The sequence below is a fragment of the Orcinus orca genome, chromosome 10 (assembly GCF_937001465.1).
Source record: "Orcinus orca chromosome 10, mOrcOrc1.1, whole genome shotgun sequence".
NCBI classification, from domain to species: Eukaryota; Metazoa; Chordata; class Mammalia; order Artiodactyla; family Delphinidae; genus Orcinus; species Orcinus orca.
Window position 1 is genome coordinate 34,895,590 of NC_064568.1, and position 18,061 is coordinate 34,913,650.

Sequence of the window (18,061 nt, forward strand, 5' to 3'; positions counted from 1 at the left end):
TTAAGGATAATCTACAAGAACATTTTAAGAGTCATCCACCTGAAACTGATCCACATTTTAGAGCAGATGCAGTCTTGCACTGTGTGAAAGAGACAAGCTTTCCTAGAAAAATATGGATGCTAATATAAACAACCTTTTGGTGACCTCTGCATTAAGAAAAAGATGCTTTGAGAAAAGTAAAAAGTTGGAAGACTTAAAATGCCACACATCTCTACATTCTGTAATTCTATGGTAGATTATGGTTTTTTTTTTTTTTTTTTTTTTTGCGGTAGACGGGCCTCTCATTGCTGTGACCTCTCTTGCCGCGGAGCACAGGCTCCCTACGCGCAGGCTCAGCGGCCATAGATCACGGGCCCAGCCGCCCCGCGGCACGCAGGATCTTCCCAGACCGGGGCACGAACCCATGACCCTGCATCGGCAGGCGGACCCCCAACCACTGCGCCACCAGGGAAGCCCTAGATTCTGGTTTTTATTTAAGTAAACCAGTGCAATAATTCATTTATAAAAAGACTAATTACTTCAACATATGAATTATTTTTGTTTTGAACATGGAAAGTTATGTAATAACCATAAAACTCTGAATTCTGACAGTGACTTCTAATAGGTAACTTTGGGCAAAAGTAGACATCAGCTCTGCAAGTGATGTATTTTGTTGTTGATGTTAAAAGTCACCTGTACAAGAGTCAGATAGGACATGAATCTAGTTCTGAGAGGGAGGGTCCTATGCAAATACCAAGTTTACAAGTGGTTCCACATAAAGTAGGTCATCTGGTCAGCAAAGACAGGTTCAGCTTGTTATTCTCTATTTTTGTTATCTTAGAAATAAGGACTTGTGTGTGTAATAGGTTTTTCACCTAAGAAGTTATTGAGTGAATTAGTGAGGACTCTTAGGTTTGGCATTCATTAATTAAACTTAGAAAGTTATAGAGCTAAACAATTCTCCCTACTCTGCAGAGCATGGACTATTCAAGACTGGATATTTGGCTGGGAGATGCTTTATCATTGATTATCTGAATGGTTATAGTTTTGTAAGTGGTCTTTTTTTTTTTTTTTTGCGGTACGCGGGCTTCTCACTGTTGTGGCCTCTCCTGTTGCGGAGCACAGGCTCCGGACGCGCAGGCTCAGCGGCCATGGCTCACAGGCCCAGCCGCTCCGCGGCATGTGGGATCTTCCCGGACCGGGGCACGAACCCGTGTCCCCTGCATTGGCAGGCGGACTCTCAACCACTGCGCCACCAGGGAAGCCTTGTAAGTGTTCTTGATTTTTAGGTGTGAAATTGACTTAGCTTTATAGTTATAAATTCAGTTTCTGTTCTTTAATGCCACAGTAGTTAATAAATTTGTAACAATTTTATAAGCATAAAAACTTTTAATTACTAGACTAAGGTGTATGTATTCAGTTGTGAATCCTCCCTTACTTTTGCTAACGCAGGTATACATATGGTTGACCCTTGAACAACACAAGTTTGAACTGGGCAGATTCACTTATATGTAGATTTTTTCAATAAATACATACTACCGGCCTGCAGTTGGTTGAATCCACGGATGCAGAACCACAGAGACAGATAGTGGACTGTAAAGTTATACATGAATTTTCGACTGCACAGGGGTCAGCACCCCTACCCCCTGGGTTGTTCAAGGTTCAGCTGTAATCCTCCCTACAAGTAGCCTGTACGGTAAACTTCAGAATCATCACAGATGCTTTCCTCCTGTAATTGGAGCAGTAGGAAGGCTTTAAGGTCTCCTGCTTCGTGGCTGGGCTATGGGGAGGAGCAGCTGTAGTGGCAGGCGTGCACCGTTCTCCCCGTCGACACACGTTGTTTGGCATGGAGAAGCTCTGCAGAAAGCTGTAGCATCCTTCATGAGGCGGTATGTGGGGCAGACACTGAGCCCAGTGTCGTTGTCTTTGGTATCCACTCTGCAATAGACTACCACGTATTTGTGCAGATGAGTCTGGCTTCTCAGATCGCTGCGGAAGAGGTTCAAGGCGATGGGGAACAGGTCTTGGGAGTTCTGACAGGGGCTGCCCCCCCTCTTGCCACAGGTACCATCACACATGGTGTTATCATTGGAAAGAAGGAAAATGACCTTATCCGTGGCGCTCTTCTGAGTGGTAAGCCACTGCACGGGACCCGTCTCGGCTATTTTCTTTTTCTGCCATTTTTCAAGGATGACTTCACTTCTGCAGTGGTTTTAAATAAATTCAGTGAAGTAGCAAACTGTGTGATGGAAACATATTTCAGATGGGTAAACCACAAGAACCTTAATGGGGGGCAGTAGTGTGGTAGTAGAGAAGGAAGTCTTCTTGATCCTTTCTGTGGGGGAGAAAAGCATTTGTCATCTGTGGACAGCAAATAACAGGCTTTTACTCTAGTCTAAACTATCGCTGATAAATGATCCCTTGCTAGGGCACATCAGCTAAGCACCAGGGATGTTATTACTGCCAGAGAGGAAAATACCCCTGATGTTCCTTTTGTACACATCACCTGAAACACACCAGTGCTTAAACCTTAAAGATGCTTAAAAGATGTTTTTCTGAGTCCCTGTCACTGAATTAGTCCTCTTGATTAAGCCCGTAGCTTTTCAAATAAATTCATGGAAACTGTTCAGGTTTAAGGTACTCTGTTTCAGGTGGGTGGTTGTAAATTTAGTATTTTTAGTGCCATATGTGAACAAGGACAGCTGACCTCTCTGCCCTTCACATCACGTTTTAAGTTGGGTCAACTCAGTAGTTCCATCTTCTACGTACAGGTGGTAGAGTTTCTTTACAGTTCCGTAAGGTTAAGTGGTGCCCCCATTTCAGCTGGAACTCAACTGGAATTCTGTGCTATACGTGTTAAGGAATGGAAACTAGGTATGAAACTAACGAATACAAGTCAAACAATAGCCATTAATATAAGTATTCTTAAGGTCAAAGTTTGACGTGGCTAGCTTACCTAAGAAAGAAAATGGGATTAATCTTGTTCTGTATACAACATCACAGACAACTCAAAGACTACATTTATATTTCCTTGTCTACGTGTGGAGGGGAGAAGAAGCAGAGGTTTTCAGTGGGCCTCCCTCTAGCTGTGTATCTATATAAATATTCTGATTTCTTATTCAAGTCTTCAGTGTTGTAGAGTTGGCAAGATCCTTAGAGTATATGAATCCAAATGAGTGTTGGTCTTATGCTTTGGAAGAATTACTTTTCAAAAGTAGGAACTAGCGTAGAGTACCTATCACAGGTAAAATGTAATTTGTTATCAGCTATCTTTGGCCCATTACACTCGTTGTAGATGCCTCGATGGTAAAAAGAAAACGGGATAGCAGATCTGGAGTCCCAATCCCTGCTTTACCTTAGCGGGTGTGGTCCAGTCATTATATTAGTCTTTAGGAGAGCTATGAGGCATTAAATAAATGTCTGACTCTTGTGTAATGCCAAAATGTGATTGCCTTTGGAGGAATCTCCTTTAAAAAAAAAAAAATCAGTGTTATTTCCTCATCTGCGTTTCTTTAAAGAACTGAATTAGAACCCTTACCATGCCTCCAGGTCAGATAGATCCCAACCGCCAGCACCCACGTGGCCACCAGCAGAGCCGAGAGGAGGAGAGGCAGCCATCCACCCAGCACACTTCTGCCTGGAGAAAACCAAGCTTATTCATCTTTAGCAGAACAGAACCAAATTTATCTCTTATTTGGAAACTAAAACTTTTACTCAGTGCTTTGTGGAAGTTTTGGTCCCTTTAAAGCCAAGGGTCAGTAGATCTCCCCGGGGTCTGCAGATCAGTGTGTTTTTCCATTAGAGTGTCCAGGTGTTTCATTAGATTCTCAAAAGGGAGAGGGGGCCCAGGAGGTAGGAACAGTCCTCTAAAATCATTTTGGCCTCTTACTCCACATTTTCACTGTGATAACCAGGGTTTACGTTTTTTTTTTCTTTGCTGAATTAATGTTATTCTGGGTGCAATTACTTAATACATAATATGGATAGATGGCATTTTTAAAGGCTGTTTTGTCAGACTGACAGATGTGGGAGGTCATGCCACCTGGTTACGGGAATGTTGAGGATCAGTTAAGCTCCAGCGTGTGAAAGTGCTCAGGAATCCATACGCACTGCGCCTACACAGCAGTCAGGATTGTTAGGAGGTGGGTTTCTAAGACCAGCACCTTTTAACTTTTTTTTTTAAAATTAATTTATTTATTTTTGGCTGCGTTTGGTCTTCGTTGCTGCGCGCGGACTTTCTCTAGTTGCGGTGAGCGGGGCTACTCTTCGTTGTGGTGCGTGGGCTTCTCATTGCGGTGGCTTCTCTTGTTGCGGAGCATGGGCTCTAGGCATGTGGGCTTAGTAGTTGTGGCTTGAAGGCTGTAGAGCGCAGGCTCAGTAGCTGTGGCACACGGGCTTAGTTGCTCCATAGCATGTGGGATCTTCCCGGACCAGGGCTCGAACCCATGTCTCATGCACTGGCAGGCGGATTCTTAACCACTGAGCCACCAGGGAAGTTAAAACTTTTGACCCCACCCCTGGGCTAGTGCTGGAAGCATTTTGTCAACCTGCAGTGAAGGTACTAACATTGCTAAATCCGGAGAGACATTCTCCAGAACCAGCTGCTCTCAGGCACCAATGACGTGTGTCTCTTGGTGCCACTATTCCTAATTTGTTATCCAAATGTCTGTGTGGCCACAATGAATCACAGTATCAGCCAGGCCTGGGCCACTGAGATGGATAAGAAAGTCAAAAAGCAGTGAAATGCATGTTCCCTCATATACTCAGTCCCTTTACAGCCCTGATGTTTTTCAGCAGATCCTTGAGGCACTCTGAATATCAATTTTGCACCGTTGATTTTGTTTCCCTTCTTGTGTATATCCTGCTTGGTCATGGATCTTGATCTCATAAATGAAGCACAGGTATGGAAATACGGAGTCAGCTAAGGAGAAATGAGGGGCTCAGCCTTATTTCTACTTTCACCAGAACTTCTCTTCCCTTTTTTTCTGGCTTCAGCCCCTCTCTAGCATTGTAATAGGACATTTTTTTTCCTTGGTCATATGTCTGTCACAAAGCCCTAAAATCCAGACTAGTGACTCAAGACCAAACACCTTCTAAGACTCCTGAGCTGTGAACCTAAACTTTGTACATGTTGCTAAGATGTTAATTTCCTTATCTAAAAGGGTTAGGTCACATCCTAATACATATACTAATATGTCCTCCAAAAAACAGAGCAGTGGGACTCCTCTTGACCTAAGCCAGCGCTTTACGACATGTAAGTCCCTTGGGACTAGTAGAGTCTGGTTCCCTGGAAAAGGGGTGCAGTCCTAACGTGCTGATGGGTATCTGCTCTGCCGGGCGTGTCTGAGCTCTGCCTGTATGTCCCAGGAATGAAGAACAAAAAGGCCCTTATGTCTTGGGTGTAGCTGTGTCCTACCGGGACCCTCCATGGCCCCACAGCATACACTCAGAGTGGAAAGAGCTGTGAGAGCACCTGCTAGCCCAACTTCCTGTTCTCCAGCGCAGTAAACTCAGTCCCCGAGGGGACAGAGTTGCCCTTCAAAGTTCATATGCTGATTGGGAACCCAAGCCTGCTGATTTCAAGTCCTTTGTTACTTCATTTTGCAGTGAAAATGGAGGCTTGGGATAATAAAATGGCTCAGAGTTCCTCTGTGTTTCTGTGACAGAAAATAGGAATAAAAGCACCTTGGAAAGTCAACAGCCACTCACAAAAGCAGAAGGGACCGTGACGATAAAGTCAGCTTCCTGACCTCACAGCTGTGAAGATGGAAGCCAGGATTCCCCATCAATGTCACATAATGGTGAGACTGCTGGCAGAAGCGAGCTGGGGAGAGAACTCATCTGCTCCAACTAGAAAGACTCCTCAAAGGCAACGAGTTGCAGTGCAATGGGTCTTCAGTGCCCTTCCCCTCTCCTCCCCTCCCCAGAGCATCTCGTTTAGCTTTACCTGGACCACAGCACCTTCACTTTCCCCAATCCCTTGAACCACCACGGAAGTTCGAGTTAGTTCCTTCTGGTGCAGGTGAGTGAGACAAAAATCAAGAATTAGGAGCCAGGGACTTCCCTGGTGGCACAGTGGTTAAGAATCCACCTGCCAATGCAGGGGACACGGGTTTGAGCCCTGGTCCGGGAAGATCCCACATGCTGCGGAGCAACTAAGCCCGTGTGCCACAACTACTGAGCCTGTGCTCTAGAGCCCGCAAGCCACAACTACTGAAGCCCTCGTGCCTAGAGCCCGTGCTCTGCAACAAGAGAAGCCACTGAATTGAGAAGCCCGCGCACCACAACAAAGAGTAGCCCCGCTCGCCGCAACTAGAGAAAGCCTGCAGGCAGCAACGAAGACCCCAATGCAGCCAAAAATAAATACATTAAAAAAAAAAAGGTATTAGGAGCCATACAAATGATTAGATCAAAGACTGCCAGTGAAGACACCGCTCTTCCCAAACTGACTTTGAACTCATTAGACTAAGCGTGAGTCAGGATTCACTCCATACTTCTGAGACCTCTACCTTTGGTTGGTTTTAGAGTCACAGGGATGTTTCCAGGGATGCTCCCAGGGACTTGTTTTTCTTTGTCTGAATTAATCAAAATAGCTCAGCATATTTGTACAGCAGACAGTTCTGCCCGTGCTCTCTCAAAAGAGAGCCTGTCCAGGAAATCTGCGTTCTTCAACAAGAGAAGGAGAGCTGGAGGTTGAGGACGGGGGTGGTGTTGAGGAAATGAAGGGGAAAAAAGTACCTCCAACACATAAGAAGTCCCAATTACAGTGGTATTTTGTATGAGAGCCATATATCTGTTTCCAAGGGGACTGGTTGTAAAGTTCACTTCTACCGTGGTCTCATTCTTCTTACAAGCAGTGATGTTTGGATCCCACAGACTTCCTGTAAGTTGAGAGAGAATCACAAGGCTGGAGTTGCAAACTCAGCCCTCATTTAAGTCCCCATAAGGGCTTGACAAAAACAGATGTACGTTCTGAGGCACATGTCCAAGAGATACTTATTCAACTACACAGTGTGCCTTTTATTTATCATCTCAAAGTAACCTGCTGCCCAAGAAAGTTCAGTGACCCCACGTCACTGCTTTGCTGAAAACAGCTTCCCTGGGCTGAGGGTGGTGAGAGGCACAGGCTGGGTTCTACTACTACATTCTATTCTCAACATCCATTTTGAGTGAAGGGCTGGGGTCAGGGTTTCCTCCTTTCCGGGATGCGGGGCAGGAGCCACAGGTTAGGAGACATGTCTAAGTTTATAGAGTGAGGGAATTCAGCTAGAACTAGAACACTCTGGGTTCCAGGAGCTCCATCCATCAGACTGCTCTGCCCCAGCTTTACTGGATGTCAGGAAATAAGGAAATATCTCATGGCTTAGAAGATACCCGGACAGGTCTACTCTGTGAGAAAAAGCTGGTGGTTTCATTCATGTGGCTTGCAAATCAGCACTCGGTTAATTTCCAGGAACATGGTGTAGAATACCGTGTATTATTTCCCCACCCAGGAGGCCATTTCAAGCCCCAGCTCGGAACTGTCTTCAGGAGTTGGGTTCTAGGACTGATTTGAGGCCCTCAGACCGCCTCACATCCCAGTGACCTCCAACACTCCAGATCTCTCCTGGTGGGGGGCGAGAGAGGAGGCACAATGCTCCAAGTCTGCCTTCCAGCGAGGAGACGCGTGCACTCAGTCTGCTGGGGTTCATAGGGATGCCTGTGGGGTGGGGGTGCCTAAAAGGCAGGGACTGATCCCCCCAAAACCACTATTACCCAGAAATGCACAGAAATCCTTGTAAACCCCTTGGAAGTTGGCCAGTTGGGACTGATTATCCTGAAGGGGCTTATTTAAAAATGCAAAAGATGGGGGCAGGTTCTAACAGTCTGGCCTGTAGGATGTAGACCCCTGTGAGGTCACAGGTTGACAGCCTGCTTCTAGGTCACTACTTTAGCTAACGCTCCCACCTTGAATGTTTGCACGTCCAAGCAGAAGGTGTGCAGGGTCCCCGTGACCACAGTTCAGTGGTACTGGTGTCTGAGCAGGTGGGCGACTTACAGATTCCCATCCAGGCAGGAAGGGCCTTTGGTTTGGGCTAAAATGTTACTTTAACCAAGGTAGCAGGGTGTTTTTTTTCTGTGACTTGCTCACCATATAAACCTACTAAGAGTCTGTCCATCCCTGGGTCCAGTGGGCACGGCGCTGGCCAGGATCAGCCTTCACAGTCTGAGCAATTCGGATACATAACAGCCCCACTCTAGGCCTCAGTTCCTTCATCTTAAAAAGCTTGAGCTGCGCTGACTCACGGTATGAATTTCTTCTAATAACAAAAGCAAATGCTGTATTTACTTACCTGCCTCGATGCACTTTTTTTTTGTATTTCATTATGTGGTCCAGGCAGCCTGGAAATTTGAATGAAAGTTTTTACATTTTAGAAGAAGGTATCTCTGCTCCACCCCCTTGCCAACAAGTGTGCATACACATATGCTTACCACACCTGTAATGAATTGTCAGACATTTCAGATATGAGGTCAGATAGCAGATTTAAATGAGATGCTAACATCATACTTTTAAACAGAAGATTATCTATTCAGGAAGTGATAACCAGAGTCTAATTAAATACAGCCTTTATCAAAACTATCTGTGATCCCCAAGAGAAGACTTAGAAACCAACCATTATTCAAAAATGAGGTTTGGTAATATGTGTAGATACTGCCCCTTCCAGGAGGTGGAGCTTAATCCCACCCTGTACCCCCACCCCAGGATGGGGTAGACTTAGTGATTTGTTTCCAAAAACTAAAATTTGGGAAAGGGAAAAATACTAGATTACACAGAGAAGCCTGGCAGACACCACTTAACCAGTGACAAAGGTGAGCACCACCTGTGACGTCCTGTGCATGTCACCCACCCCTGATAGAGTGTCATGAGAAGAGTGCTTCACCTCTGCGGAATTCTCACCAAACACACCTATATCCCCAGTCTAATCATGAGACAAACACCAGACAAACCCAGATTGGGTTTGCAGGATGTATGGCCATCACTCCTCAAGACTGTCATGATCGTGAAACACAGGGAAAGACTAAGAAACTGTCACAGATCAGATGAGACGAAGGAGACATGGGGGACTAAATGCCACTGAGACAGAAAGAGGACATTAATGGAAAATCAGGTGAAATCCAATAAAGTCTGGAGTTTAGTTCATAGAAATGTACCAGTGTTGGACTCGCAGTTTGACAAATAGACCACGGTAATGTAGGATGTTAACGATAAGGGAAACTGGGTGACAAGTATATGGAAACTCTTTGTACTAGCTTTGCAACTTTTCTATAAATCTAAAATTATTCCAAAATATAATTTAAAAAATGAGATTTAGTCTCATCAAGAAAGCTGGGCACTACTGTGTAGTAAATGATGTGATGCCAAGAATACACTGGACCACGACCAAGGAACAATGACAGATTGGAAATTGCCCCATTTGGCTTCGATGCTACACCTGGGACAGGGACAGGCATGGGATACAGAACAGGTGACCCAGCCGAGTGGGGGTGACGTGGGAGCTGCTGGGGCCGGGCACCATGCTGGACCCTCCTCACCCATGATCCCATCTCATCCTCACCCCAACCCCGTGTGTGATACTGAAGGTGTGACACCAGAAAGCTGATTGTGTGTCACAGAGCAAGGGAAAGAACCCAGCACTCGGTGCCACCTGCCTCTTCACCGCAGCTCAGGGGAGAAACCTACTGGAGTCTGTACATCCTCAGAGACCGGCCGCACGCTGTCAGACTACACAGCCTGCCAGGCAACTGAGGCTGGAACAAGCGTTTTGCATCAACAACGAAGAATGGCTAAAGTGCATCAGTCCAGAAGGACCAGAGTTTGACTGTCAGCTTCACTTCTGCATGTGTAACCAGGGCAAGTTACTTAAGTTCTCAGTTTCTTTATCTGTAAAACGGGGCTGTCCCAACCTTGGGGTTGTTGACGGCTTAAGTGAGATGATGCGTGTCAAGTGCTCAATCAGTGCCTGACACACAGGAATGGGCTTTCCCCTCCATTTCACCTGACTTAATCCTCTCCTTGTGAGTGAGGTGCAGTTACTGTCATGTCCATATTACACACGAGGAAGCCGAGACTCAGCAAGGCCAAACGCCTTGTCCAGGGTACCTGGCTTCTCTGTACCAAACCACATACCAAAACAGGTGTCCCAGCAAGACAGTAAGAGAAGAGTGAGGAAATGTACCTGGTGAGGTGAAGTTCACAGCCAGGGAGGGGCCGTCTTCATTCATATTTGCATTGGGGATGTTATGGGCCCCAATGAAATAGACTCTGTTCAGCTCTACAGGAAAGCCAATGTAGGAAAACGTCCACTGCAAGGCAAAGTGGGAAGCCCTGAATTTCCAAGTTCTTCTCATTTATAATTTCATTCCTTAACCTACTGCTGAAACTCATGTCTCTAGTCAACGTCTGCTAAGGAAATGGACCCCACACGGTTTGCCAGTGTAACTCACAGACTCAGAGAAGTGTAAAATTCTAGAGCCAGGATGTAATTTAAGTTCAGCTTCCCTCACTTTGCTGATGGGGAAACTGAGGCCCAGGGATGCTGACTTGCCCAAAGCACACAGCAGAGAAATGGCCCCAAATGGGATTTGAACCCAGGCATTCTGCTTCAGGCTCCAGGTTGTAGCTCTCAGCAGCCTGTTAGCACAACATCCACACCCCCAACAAAGGACCTGGATTAGTGGCAATTAGCCAAGTGTCTCCAAGTGCTTACTTTGACCTAGAAGATTCCCTCAGTCCTTCAAGGCACAGGGGACGAAAAGAAACAGAGTGCCATGTTGAATACGGTCAAACCACAAGCTTTCATTTGCCAATTAGGCAAAACACCATCTTTTTCCTTAAATGCATACACAAGGGATGAATGCTGAGCTGGTTCCACTTCACAGTTTGAGGGAGACTACATGGCCCCATGGTAGGCTATGATGGGCCATAGATGAACCGCTAGTACACGTGACCCTCAAGCCTGGCCATCACCTCCCTTAAAGACCAGAGGTGGGTTTTTTACCCCTCTCTGCACCTCAGCCGTCTCTGCTACAAGCAGGGGATAACTCTAGACCACCATGAAGGTCCCTTCACACTCTAATGTTTAACTGCAGGCTTTCAGGACAGTCTAGAATATTTATTGAGTTTTCCCAGGTTAAGGACTGGCTATGCCAAGAAGATAAGTAGAAGAGTGCAGTCCATGGTGCCTTTCCCGGGTGCTTTTAAAAATTCTTCTTCTAATATAAAAGGACTCACCTGAGATATTTAAAAAATCATAGCGCAACTGTGATTTCATCATGTTATCTTTTAAAAAGAACTTTTAGGGCTTCCCTGGTGGCGCAGTGGTTAAGAATCCGCCTGCTAATGCAGGGGACAGGGGTTCGAGCCCTGGTCCAGGAAGATCCCACATGCTGCGGAGCAGCTAAGACCGCGTGCCACAACTACTGAGCCTGTGCTCTAGAGCCCGTGAGCCACAACTACTGAGCCCGCGTGCCACAACTACTGAAGCCCATGCTCTGCAATGAAGAGTAGCCCCTGGTCTCTGCAACCAGAGAAAAGCCCGCACTAGCAACGAAGACCCAATGCAGCCAAAAATAAAATCAATAAAACATATAAAATTTATTTTAAAAAAATAATAAAGAGAACTTAAAAAAAATAAATAATATCATCAGTGTCTAAGAAAGGCCAGTATTAAATCCTTTGGAGTTAACTGCTCATGTCTTTTTATAAGAAAAAATAATTAGCACTTTGGTTTTGTAATAAAATACTGGACCTAAAAGGCAGCTGCAAGTTCCAGTGACATGACACAGCGTGGTTAAGTCCACCAGCTCTGGAATCTGATCCTTCACGGCCTCAACATTTCTAAACACCTTGTATGACAGAAGGCAAGACTTTTGATAGTTTGAGTAACCTGAGTTGGGTGAAATTCTCAGTCGCTCATCTTTGTCTTTTTAAAGCTGAACTCCAAGGGATATCATCAGGCAGCTTTTTAAACAAATGAGCCACCATACTGGGAGCTACATTCTTGTCAAAGGGCTGGTGAGACAAATTTTAGGAAGAAGCAAAGCAACGGCTCTAAACTTTACAGAGTTCAAGCTGTTGGCCTAACAGCAGCTACTGCAAAGGCAATGAATTCTTCCTCTAGTGGAAAAGGCCAGGGAGTGAGGGGATGGGCTCCGAACTGAGACAGAGGACAAGGAGAGTAGCTGAAGACATAAGGGCAGGGAATGGGGTTTGTCTTTCCATCACCAAGTAACACCATGCTTTTATGCTATGTGCTGTGCTAAAAGGGCAGCAATATAGCTTCAAATGCTATTTCGCAGATGAGCTTTTCTTTAATGACCCAGAAGATTCTCTCAGTCCTTCAAGGCACAGGGGATTAAAAGAAACCTGCAGTAGAGTTCAGGAGCTTAGCTCTGAGGACAAGGGCCCCAGTACAGCGAAATTAACAGGGCAAAAAAGGCGAGTGGAATGGAGAAGCAGCTCTTGTGCCCCCAAAGAGGACAGACCTCAAGACCCCAGGCAATAACAATAGTGAACACCTACTATGTTCCAGGCTCTTTGCTGCTGCCTTGCAGGCCCTATCGCTGTCCTTCACTAGATCCTGGTAAGTTAGGTATGACCCTTCCTTACACAGATGAGGACAAGAGGCTCCGTGAGCATAAATGGCTAAATCAAGAGCACATGGTGGCATGCGAACCCAGGTTTGTCTGATTCCCTTGCTTCTGACTCAAGCAGCCTGACGCCCGGTGCCCCAGAGCATGCACACGCGTCCCCTACAGACGGCCCTCCGCGAACGCCTTGGAGAAGCATGAGCTGACGGGTGGGACGAATTTGGGTCCGGGCTCGAGGGAGGGGAAAGCGGGAGGGGGCGCGGATGTGGGCTTACCGGCTCCGGAGGCATGGCACCGCAGCACAGCTCGGCCAGGCTCAGCAGTACTAGCGACATCGCGGGGCCACCGCCCCCACCGCTCGTAGTCCCTGCCAGCCTTCGGCCAAGCTCTTATCCCGGCGGCCGGGGCCACACCTCCGGGCTCCGCCTACCCCAGCACCGCCCAGGTAGGGGCGGCCCCCTGGCGCCCTTCCTGGGTAGGGAAAGAAGTGCCCCGGCCTGCAGGGGCCGCGAGGGATGCCTGGGTCCGAGCGGCTCTCCAGCAGCCGCGCACGCGCCGGCTCAGCGCACCCGTGCGAGCAGTGAGCCAGGTGCACGAGTGCACGCACGCCCCGCTCGCCCGAGCCCGGCGGGCCCGCCTGGCGTCCGGTTCCCTCCCGGAGCAGGTCGGTCCGAGAGGCCCGCGGTGCCCCTCCTGGCCGCCCGGAGCGCGCGGAGCACCGGCGCCGCCAGTTAAAGTGTAGCGGGGCCGGGCCGCCGCCGACCGTCCCTGCACTCTGGCCGAGCTGCCCACGGTGAGTAGCGGGGACGCGCTAGACCCCGGGTCCACCCGCCCCGAACGGCCCCGGCCGCAGCCCGGAGGCCCCAGCGGCCTCGGGCCGAGAGGTCGGGTGGGTCCGGAGGACCCCGGCCGGACGCCGAGGCTGGGGCTCCACCTGACGCTACGGCTGAGCCCCCGGAAACTAAAACAGTGGGACGGGGAGAGCAAAGCCTCACTGAGTTCTTCGCGGGAGTTAGTTCCTCGCAGGAACTAAGTTATATGTAATTCGTGTAACAGAAACCCTCCCTTTCCCCGGGTGTTCTGGTCAACGTATGTTTTCACAAAATGAGGCCTGACACTAACACTTCGGTCTCCGGAGGCGGAAGCCTTCACCCTTTGGGTTTGGAGGCGGGTTTTTGAGTTTCCCTGAGCTCAGGATTTATGAGCAGCGTTAAATGCAAATTTTGGGCCCGCCTTTCAGAGAGCCAGCCCAGCCCCCCAGGTCCAGCAGGGTCCGGAATCTGCATTTAACTTGACATTGCTGGTAATTCTGCGCAGGTGGACCAGGACCATCCTTTGAGGCACAGTGGTTTGGGGGAAGGTTAATAAAAATCAGCTGGGCCAACAGCAGATCAGAGTGCTTGGAACTTTGCTGCTTCAGCTGCCTGGGTTTGCAAAGGACAAGGTGGGGGTGACCAACTCAAGGTCCCTTAAACTTGTAGGCCAAGTTAGCTTCATTCTTTACATGAGACCAAGGCCTAAGGAGGAATGAAATTGTCAGCTGGTGCGAGGTTGACTTAGTCAAGCAGCTCTTTTGCTGAGGTCCTGTGCACCAGGCCTGGCCCACCTGCCTGAGTAAGATTTGGGCCAGCATGGAGTGGGCCCAGCTAGAGCTGGGGGCTGTGGCATGCACACATGTAGGTTTCAGGTGACGCTTCCAGAGGATTGGTCTGGTTTCTAACCAAGGAGAGTGGCTCAGGTGAGGCTGTTGCCTCACCCATGCCTGGGGCTGGGCCATCCTGGGCCCCTCGCTCAACCTCTCTGAGTTGCTTTGAGCCCTGGGGTCCCAGAGATCATTTGCAGCTCTAATAGTTGTCTTTCTTCTGAGCAAACACGCGCAGGGTGCCAGCCCTGGGGTGCAAAGTTGCCTTTGGACTGAGGATGAGGGCGGTGAGAGCATGTTCCAGGGCACATGTGCCCAGCCTGCTGTGGAAGCGCAGATGCAGACAGCCTCATTTTCCAGCTCTTGAGATCGTGAACTTTATCCCATGGTACAGAGGAACCACGGCAGATGTTTTGGTGGTGGTCAGTTTTCAGTTTTAGAAAGCCCACCTGGGTGGCTATGCCAGGCTGTGGGAGGCCAGTCCCTCTGAGACCAGCGAGGAGGCAGGTGCTAACCAAAATGCGTTCACTGGACAAATAGCCGAGTCCCTGTGGGCCAGGCTTCGAGCTGTGCCAGCTTTACAGCTGGCCCCAAAGCAGGCCCTGCTGCAGGAGCTTGGGCTGTTGAGTGTGAGGGCTTTGGGGACAACCAGGGATGCAGAGGTTAGTCCTCTATCTGGAGATAGAGTTTGTGAGTCAGACATTTATAGGGGTGGTAGAGAAGGGAGGAGGATAGGTCCCCGGGGAAGGAGAACTCCCTGGAGGTGAAGGCTAGGAAGGCCTGCACCAGGAAAAGCCGAGAGTGAGGGGGCAGCCGAGGTGTCAGATGAGGCAGAGGGGCCAGGGGTGGCCTGGCCTGAGGTGGGCCCCTGGCTTAGGTCCTTGGCAAGAAGGGGTGAGACAGGCAGGGGAGGAGGAGTTTGGAGGTGGGAGTGGGGTGGTTTTCTTTCAAGAAAGGGCAAGGTTAAGATCGTTTCTCCAGGGGAAGAAGCTGGTGGGCAAAGGAGAGAGGAAATGTGAGGCCAGCATGGTGCCGAGGTGGCTGGGCTTCGGGTAGGAGGAGGGAACCTGGGCAGCAGGTGCTGGCTGTTGACTTGGGACACAGGCTGAGGGATCCCCCAGTGCCCTGGGTCCAGGGCTGTGTGTGTGTGGGCACAGAGGTGACACTGCCCTGGCCCTGGTTCTCTGATGCCCACGGCAGGACTGCAGAGTGGGCAGTCCCAAGGAGAACCCTTCAGCCACAGCCTGTGTTCTCTGTGGGCCAGCGATGTGTGCCTGCCTGTCTTTTCGGGGGGAAGGGGTCTGTTCTGGCTTGGAAGTTCCTTCCAAAAAGTGTCCCTCCACAAGAGGGCCTTGTTGGTTAAGCATGCAGCCTCCGAGGTGGCCTGCTGGAAGGAACACCATTTGTTTGAATGCCTAAGTCCAATAGTGTCGTGGCTTTAAACAGGAGGCAGGGCCATTGCGGGTCAGGAGGTCTCAGCTTCCTCTCTCTCTGTAACCTCTGGAAGTCACTGCCCTTCTCAGAGCCCCAGTTTCCTTTACTGTAAAGTGGGCGGATGAGACTGTGTAATGGCAATGAGGTGACTCAAGTCTGTGAGGGAAGTGCAGACGCTCTGATCTTCCCCCTTTGGCCATGAATTCTGCTGGGTCTAGGTTTCTGAAAGAGCCACTGTGCAGTGTGCCTTCAAGTCTTGGTATTTAGGAGGCGCTTGTGAAATGCTTGAATGAGCGAATGAATGAGTGCATACCTTCCTCCTAGGCCGGCACCAAAGCCTGCCTGCCCAGGAGAGCTGGTTTGAGTAGAAACTCCTCCTCTTCCTCCTCTGGTGGGGTGAAGGGCACCTCTCCTGGAGTCTTGAAGACCACTTTGTCTAGTACCCATGGCTGTGACCCCAGAACCCCTGGGACAGGTTCTGTGCCGCTGCTGGGGGGTGGAGAGACCAGGGTTCCAGATCCCTGGCTGTGCTACTTACTCCCCAGTGCCAGCCTCGGATGAGGCTCTGGTTGTCCTGGGGCCTCAGTTTCCCCATCCATAACATGAAGCTGACATCAGCCCTGGTGGCCTTGCAGGGCTGTTGGGAGACTCTGAAGAGGTGGGAAAAAGCTGAAGGACTTAAAAAGTGCTGTGTAAATTTAGGGGCAGGGGAGGTGGGACAAGAAATAAACAAATGATCTCCACGGCCCAAATAGGGAAATTCCTTTGGACCCAAGTGCAGCGTTGCCCGCAGGCTGTCGCTTTTGTCAGACCTTTGTTTCTCTATCCTATGCGTCAGCAAGAGAACAAGACCATTAGGGTTGTTGACATGTCCCAGGCCCAGTCTCCACCCACACAGGTGGAATTTTCCACTTCTTTTGTTTTTTCAAATATTAATCAAGGCCCCAGCCAGTTCACAGTGGACCCATTGTCTCATGAAGAGCAAGCAGTTTCTGGCAAACACTGGCCACCTCCCAGGGCCCCGGAAGCCCCCCCGAGCTGGGACGGGTGCTGTTGGGAGCACCCCGCCCTCGGTACCACCCTCCCCCCTCCACCCAGTGTTCTGCTCCAGCTGGTTGAGTTTTGCAGAGTCCGTGGCCATGCCTGCTTTGAGCCAGGGACCCTGAGGCCACACTGAGAGCTTGCCCCCTGCTCACAGTGGGGCCGTGGAGCCGCCAACGCTTTCTCTGCTCCAGTGAGGAGGGCTGGCCCAGGAAGGCCCACAGACGCGGGCCACGTTGTTAAGTCCATGTTAACACTACCCCTGCCAGTTCCTAGGGCGGAACCCCTTGAGGCCACAGCCCGTGTGTACTTGCACCAATCTTCACGTGCGCTGTCACACTGGCACCTGGAAGAAGGTCCAGAATGAAGAGGAGGCTGGTTCTGTTTTTCTCTCAAAGCCCCATCTGTATGTGGGTGACAGAGTCGGCCTCCCAGAGCTTGAGGGAGGATTACTGGAGATGTAAGGGGGTAGAGCCGTGGGCATGTGTGGGACTCATAGCAAAGGGGCAGCCACCTATCTCTCCATCAGTGATACTTGAAACCAGGGTCCGTGGATGCTGGTTGATGTCCTACACTAGCCTTGGTGCCTGATTGATTCCTGCACTCGTTCAGTGATGGAGCTGTTCGTAGTTGACACAAGGAAGCAGTGGGCGTTTTTAAGCAGCTCACCTGGCAGTCTGTAGAGCCCTCTGCCGCTAAGCCCCTCCAGAAGCTTGAAAGGGACACAGTAGCGGGCATGTGTGGGAAAGTTGGCTGACTCATATCTCGCCGTTGGTTTATAAAAGAAAGTGAGCTGGCTACTTGCAGGGCTGCTCCCAGGTGTGATCTGGCGTCCCTGTCCCTGCCATGCCGTGGCTGGATGGCGCCTCGACAGGGGCTCGCTTAGCATCTCCAGAGCCTTGCTGGCCTTCGGAGGAGTGTGTCTCCGAGCCTGTGGTAGTGCCTGAGTGAACACGGATTAAAGATCAAGCAGGCCTTGCATTTCTCTAATGATTAGTGATGTTGAGCATCCTTTCACGAGGTATCACCTCACACCAGTCAGAATGGCCATCATCAAAAAATCTACAAACAATAAATGCTGGAGAGGGTGTGGAGAAAAGGGGACCCTCTTGCACTGGTGGTGGGAATGTAAATTGAAACAGCCACTATGGAGAACGGTATGGAGGTTCCTTAAAAAACTAAAAATAGAACTAGCATATGACCCAGCAATCCGACTACTGGGCATATACCCTGAGAAAACCATAATTCGGAAAGAGTCATGTACCAGAGTGTTCATTGCAGCTCTATTTACAATAGCCAGGACATGGAAGCAACCTAAGTGTCCATCAACAGATG

At 49.3% G+C, this 18,061-nt stretch overlaps 2 protein-coding genes across 4 annotated transcripts in view; one reads left to right on the forward strand and one right to left on the reverse strand.

Annotated features, from left to right (window-relative positions):
- Nucleotides 1-1,202: 1,202 nt before the first annotated feature.
- The window catches only part of CHDH (choline dehydrogenase), a 68,790-nt gene continuing 51,931 nt past the window's right edge, over nucleotides 1,203-18,061 (forward strand). The window contains exons 1-2 of one of the 3 annotated variants that reach the window (XM_033424613.2): nucleotides 1,203-1,247; nucleotides 2,044-2,112. The gene's annotated coding sequence lies outside the window, so the exon portion shown is untranslated. Of the gene's footprint in view, nucleotides 1,248-2,043; nucleotides 2,113-13,068; nucleotides 13,403-18,061 lie in introns of those variants that run through there. The other 2 variants (XR_004482326.2, XM_004267924.4) reach the window with 2 other exon arrangements.
- Nucleotides 1,280-13,034, reverse strand: IL17RB (interleukin 17 receptor B). Its single transcript, XM_049715755.1, is given in 8 exon segments — nucleotides 1,280-1,838; nucleotides 1,840-2,314; nucleotides 3,518-3,616; nucleotides 6,579-6,860; nucleotides 8,313-8,334; nucleotides 8,336-8,361; nucleotides 10,197-10,345; nucleotides 12,742-13,034. Coding segments are annotated over 8 exon segments (1,335 nt in total). The 5' UTR covers nucleotides 12,945-13,034; the 3' UTR covers nucleotides 1,280-1,759.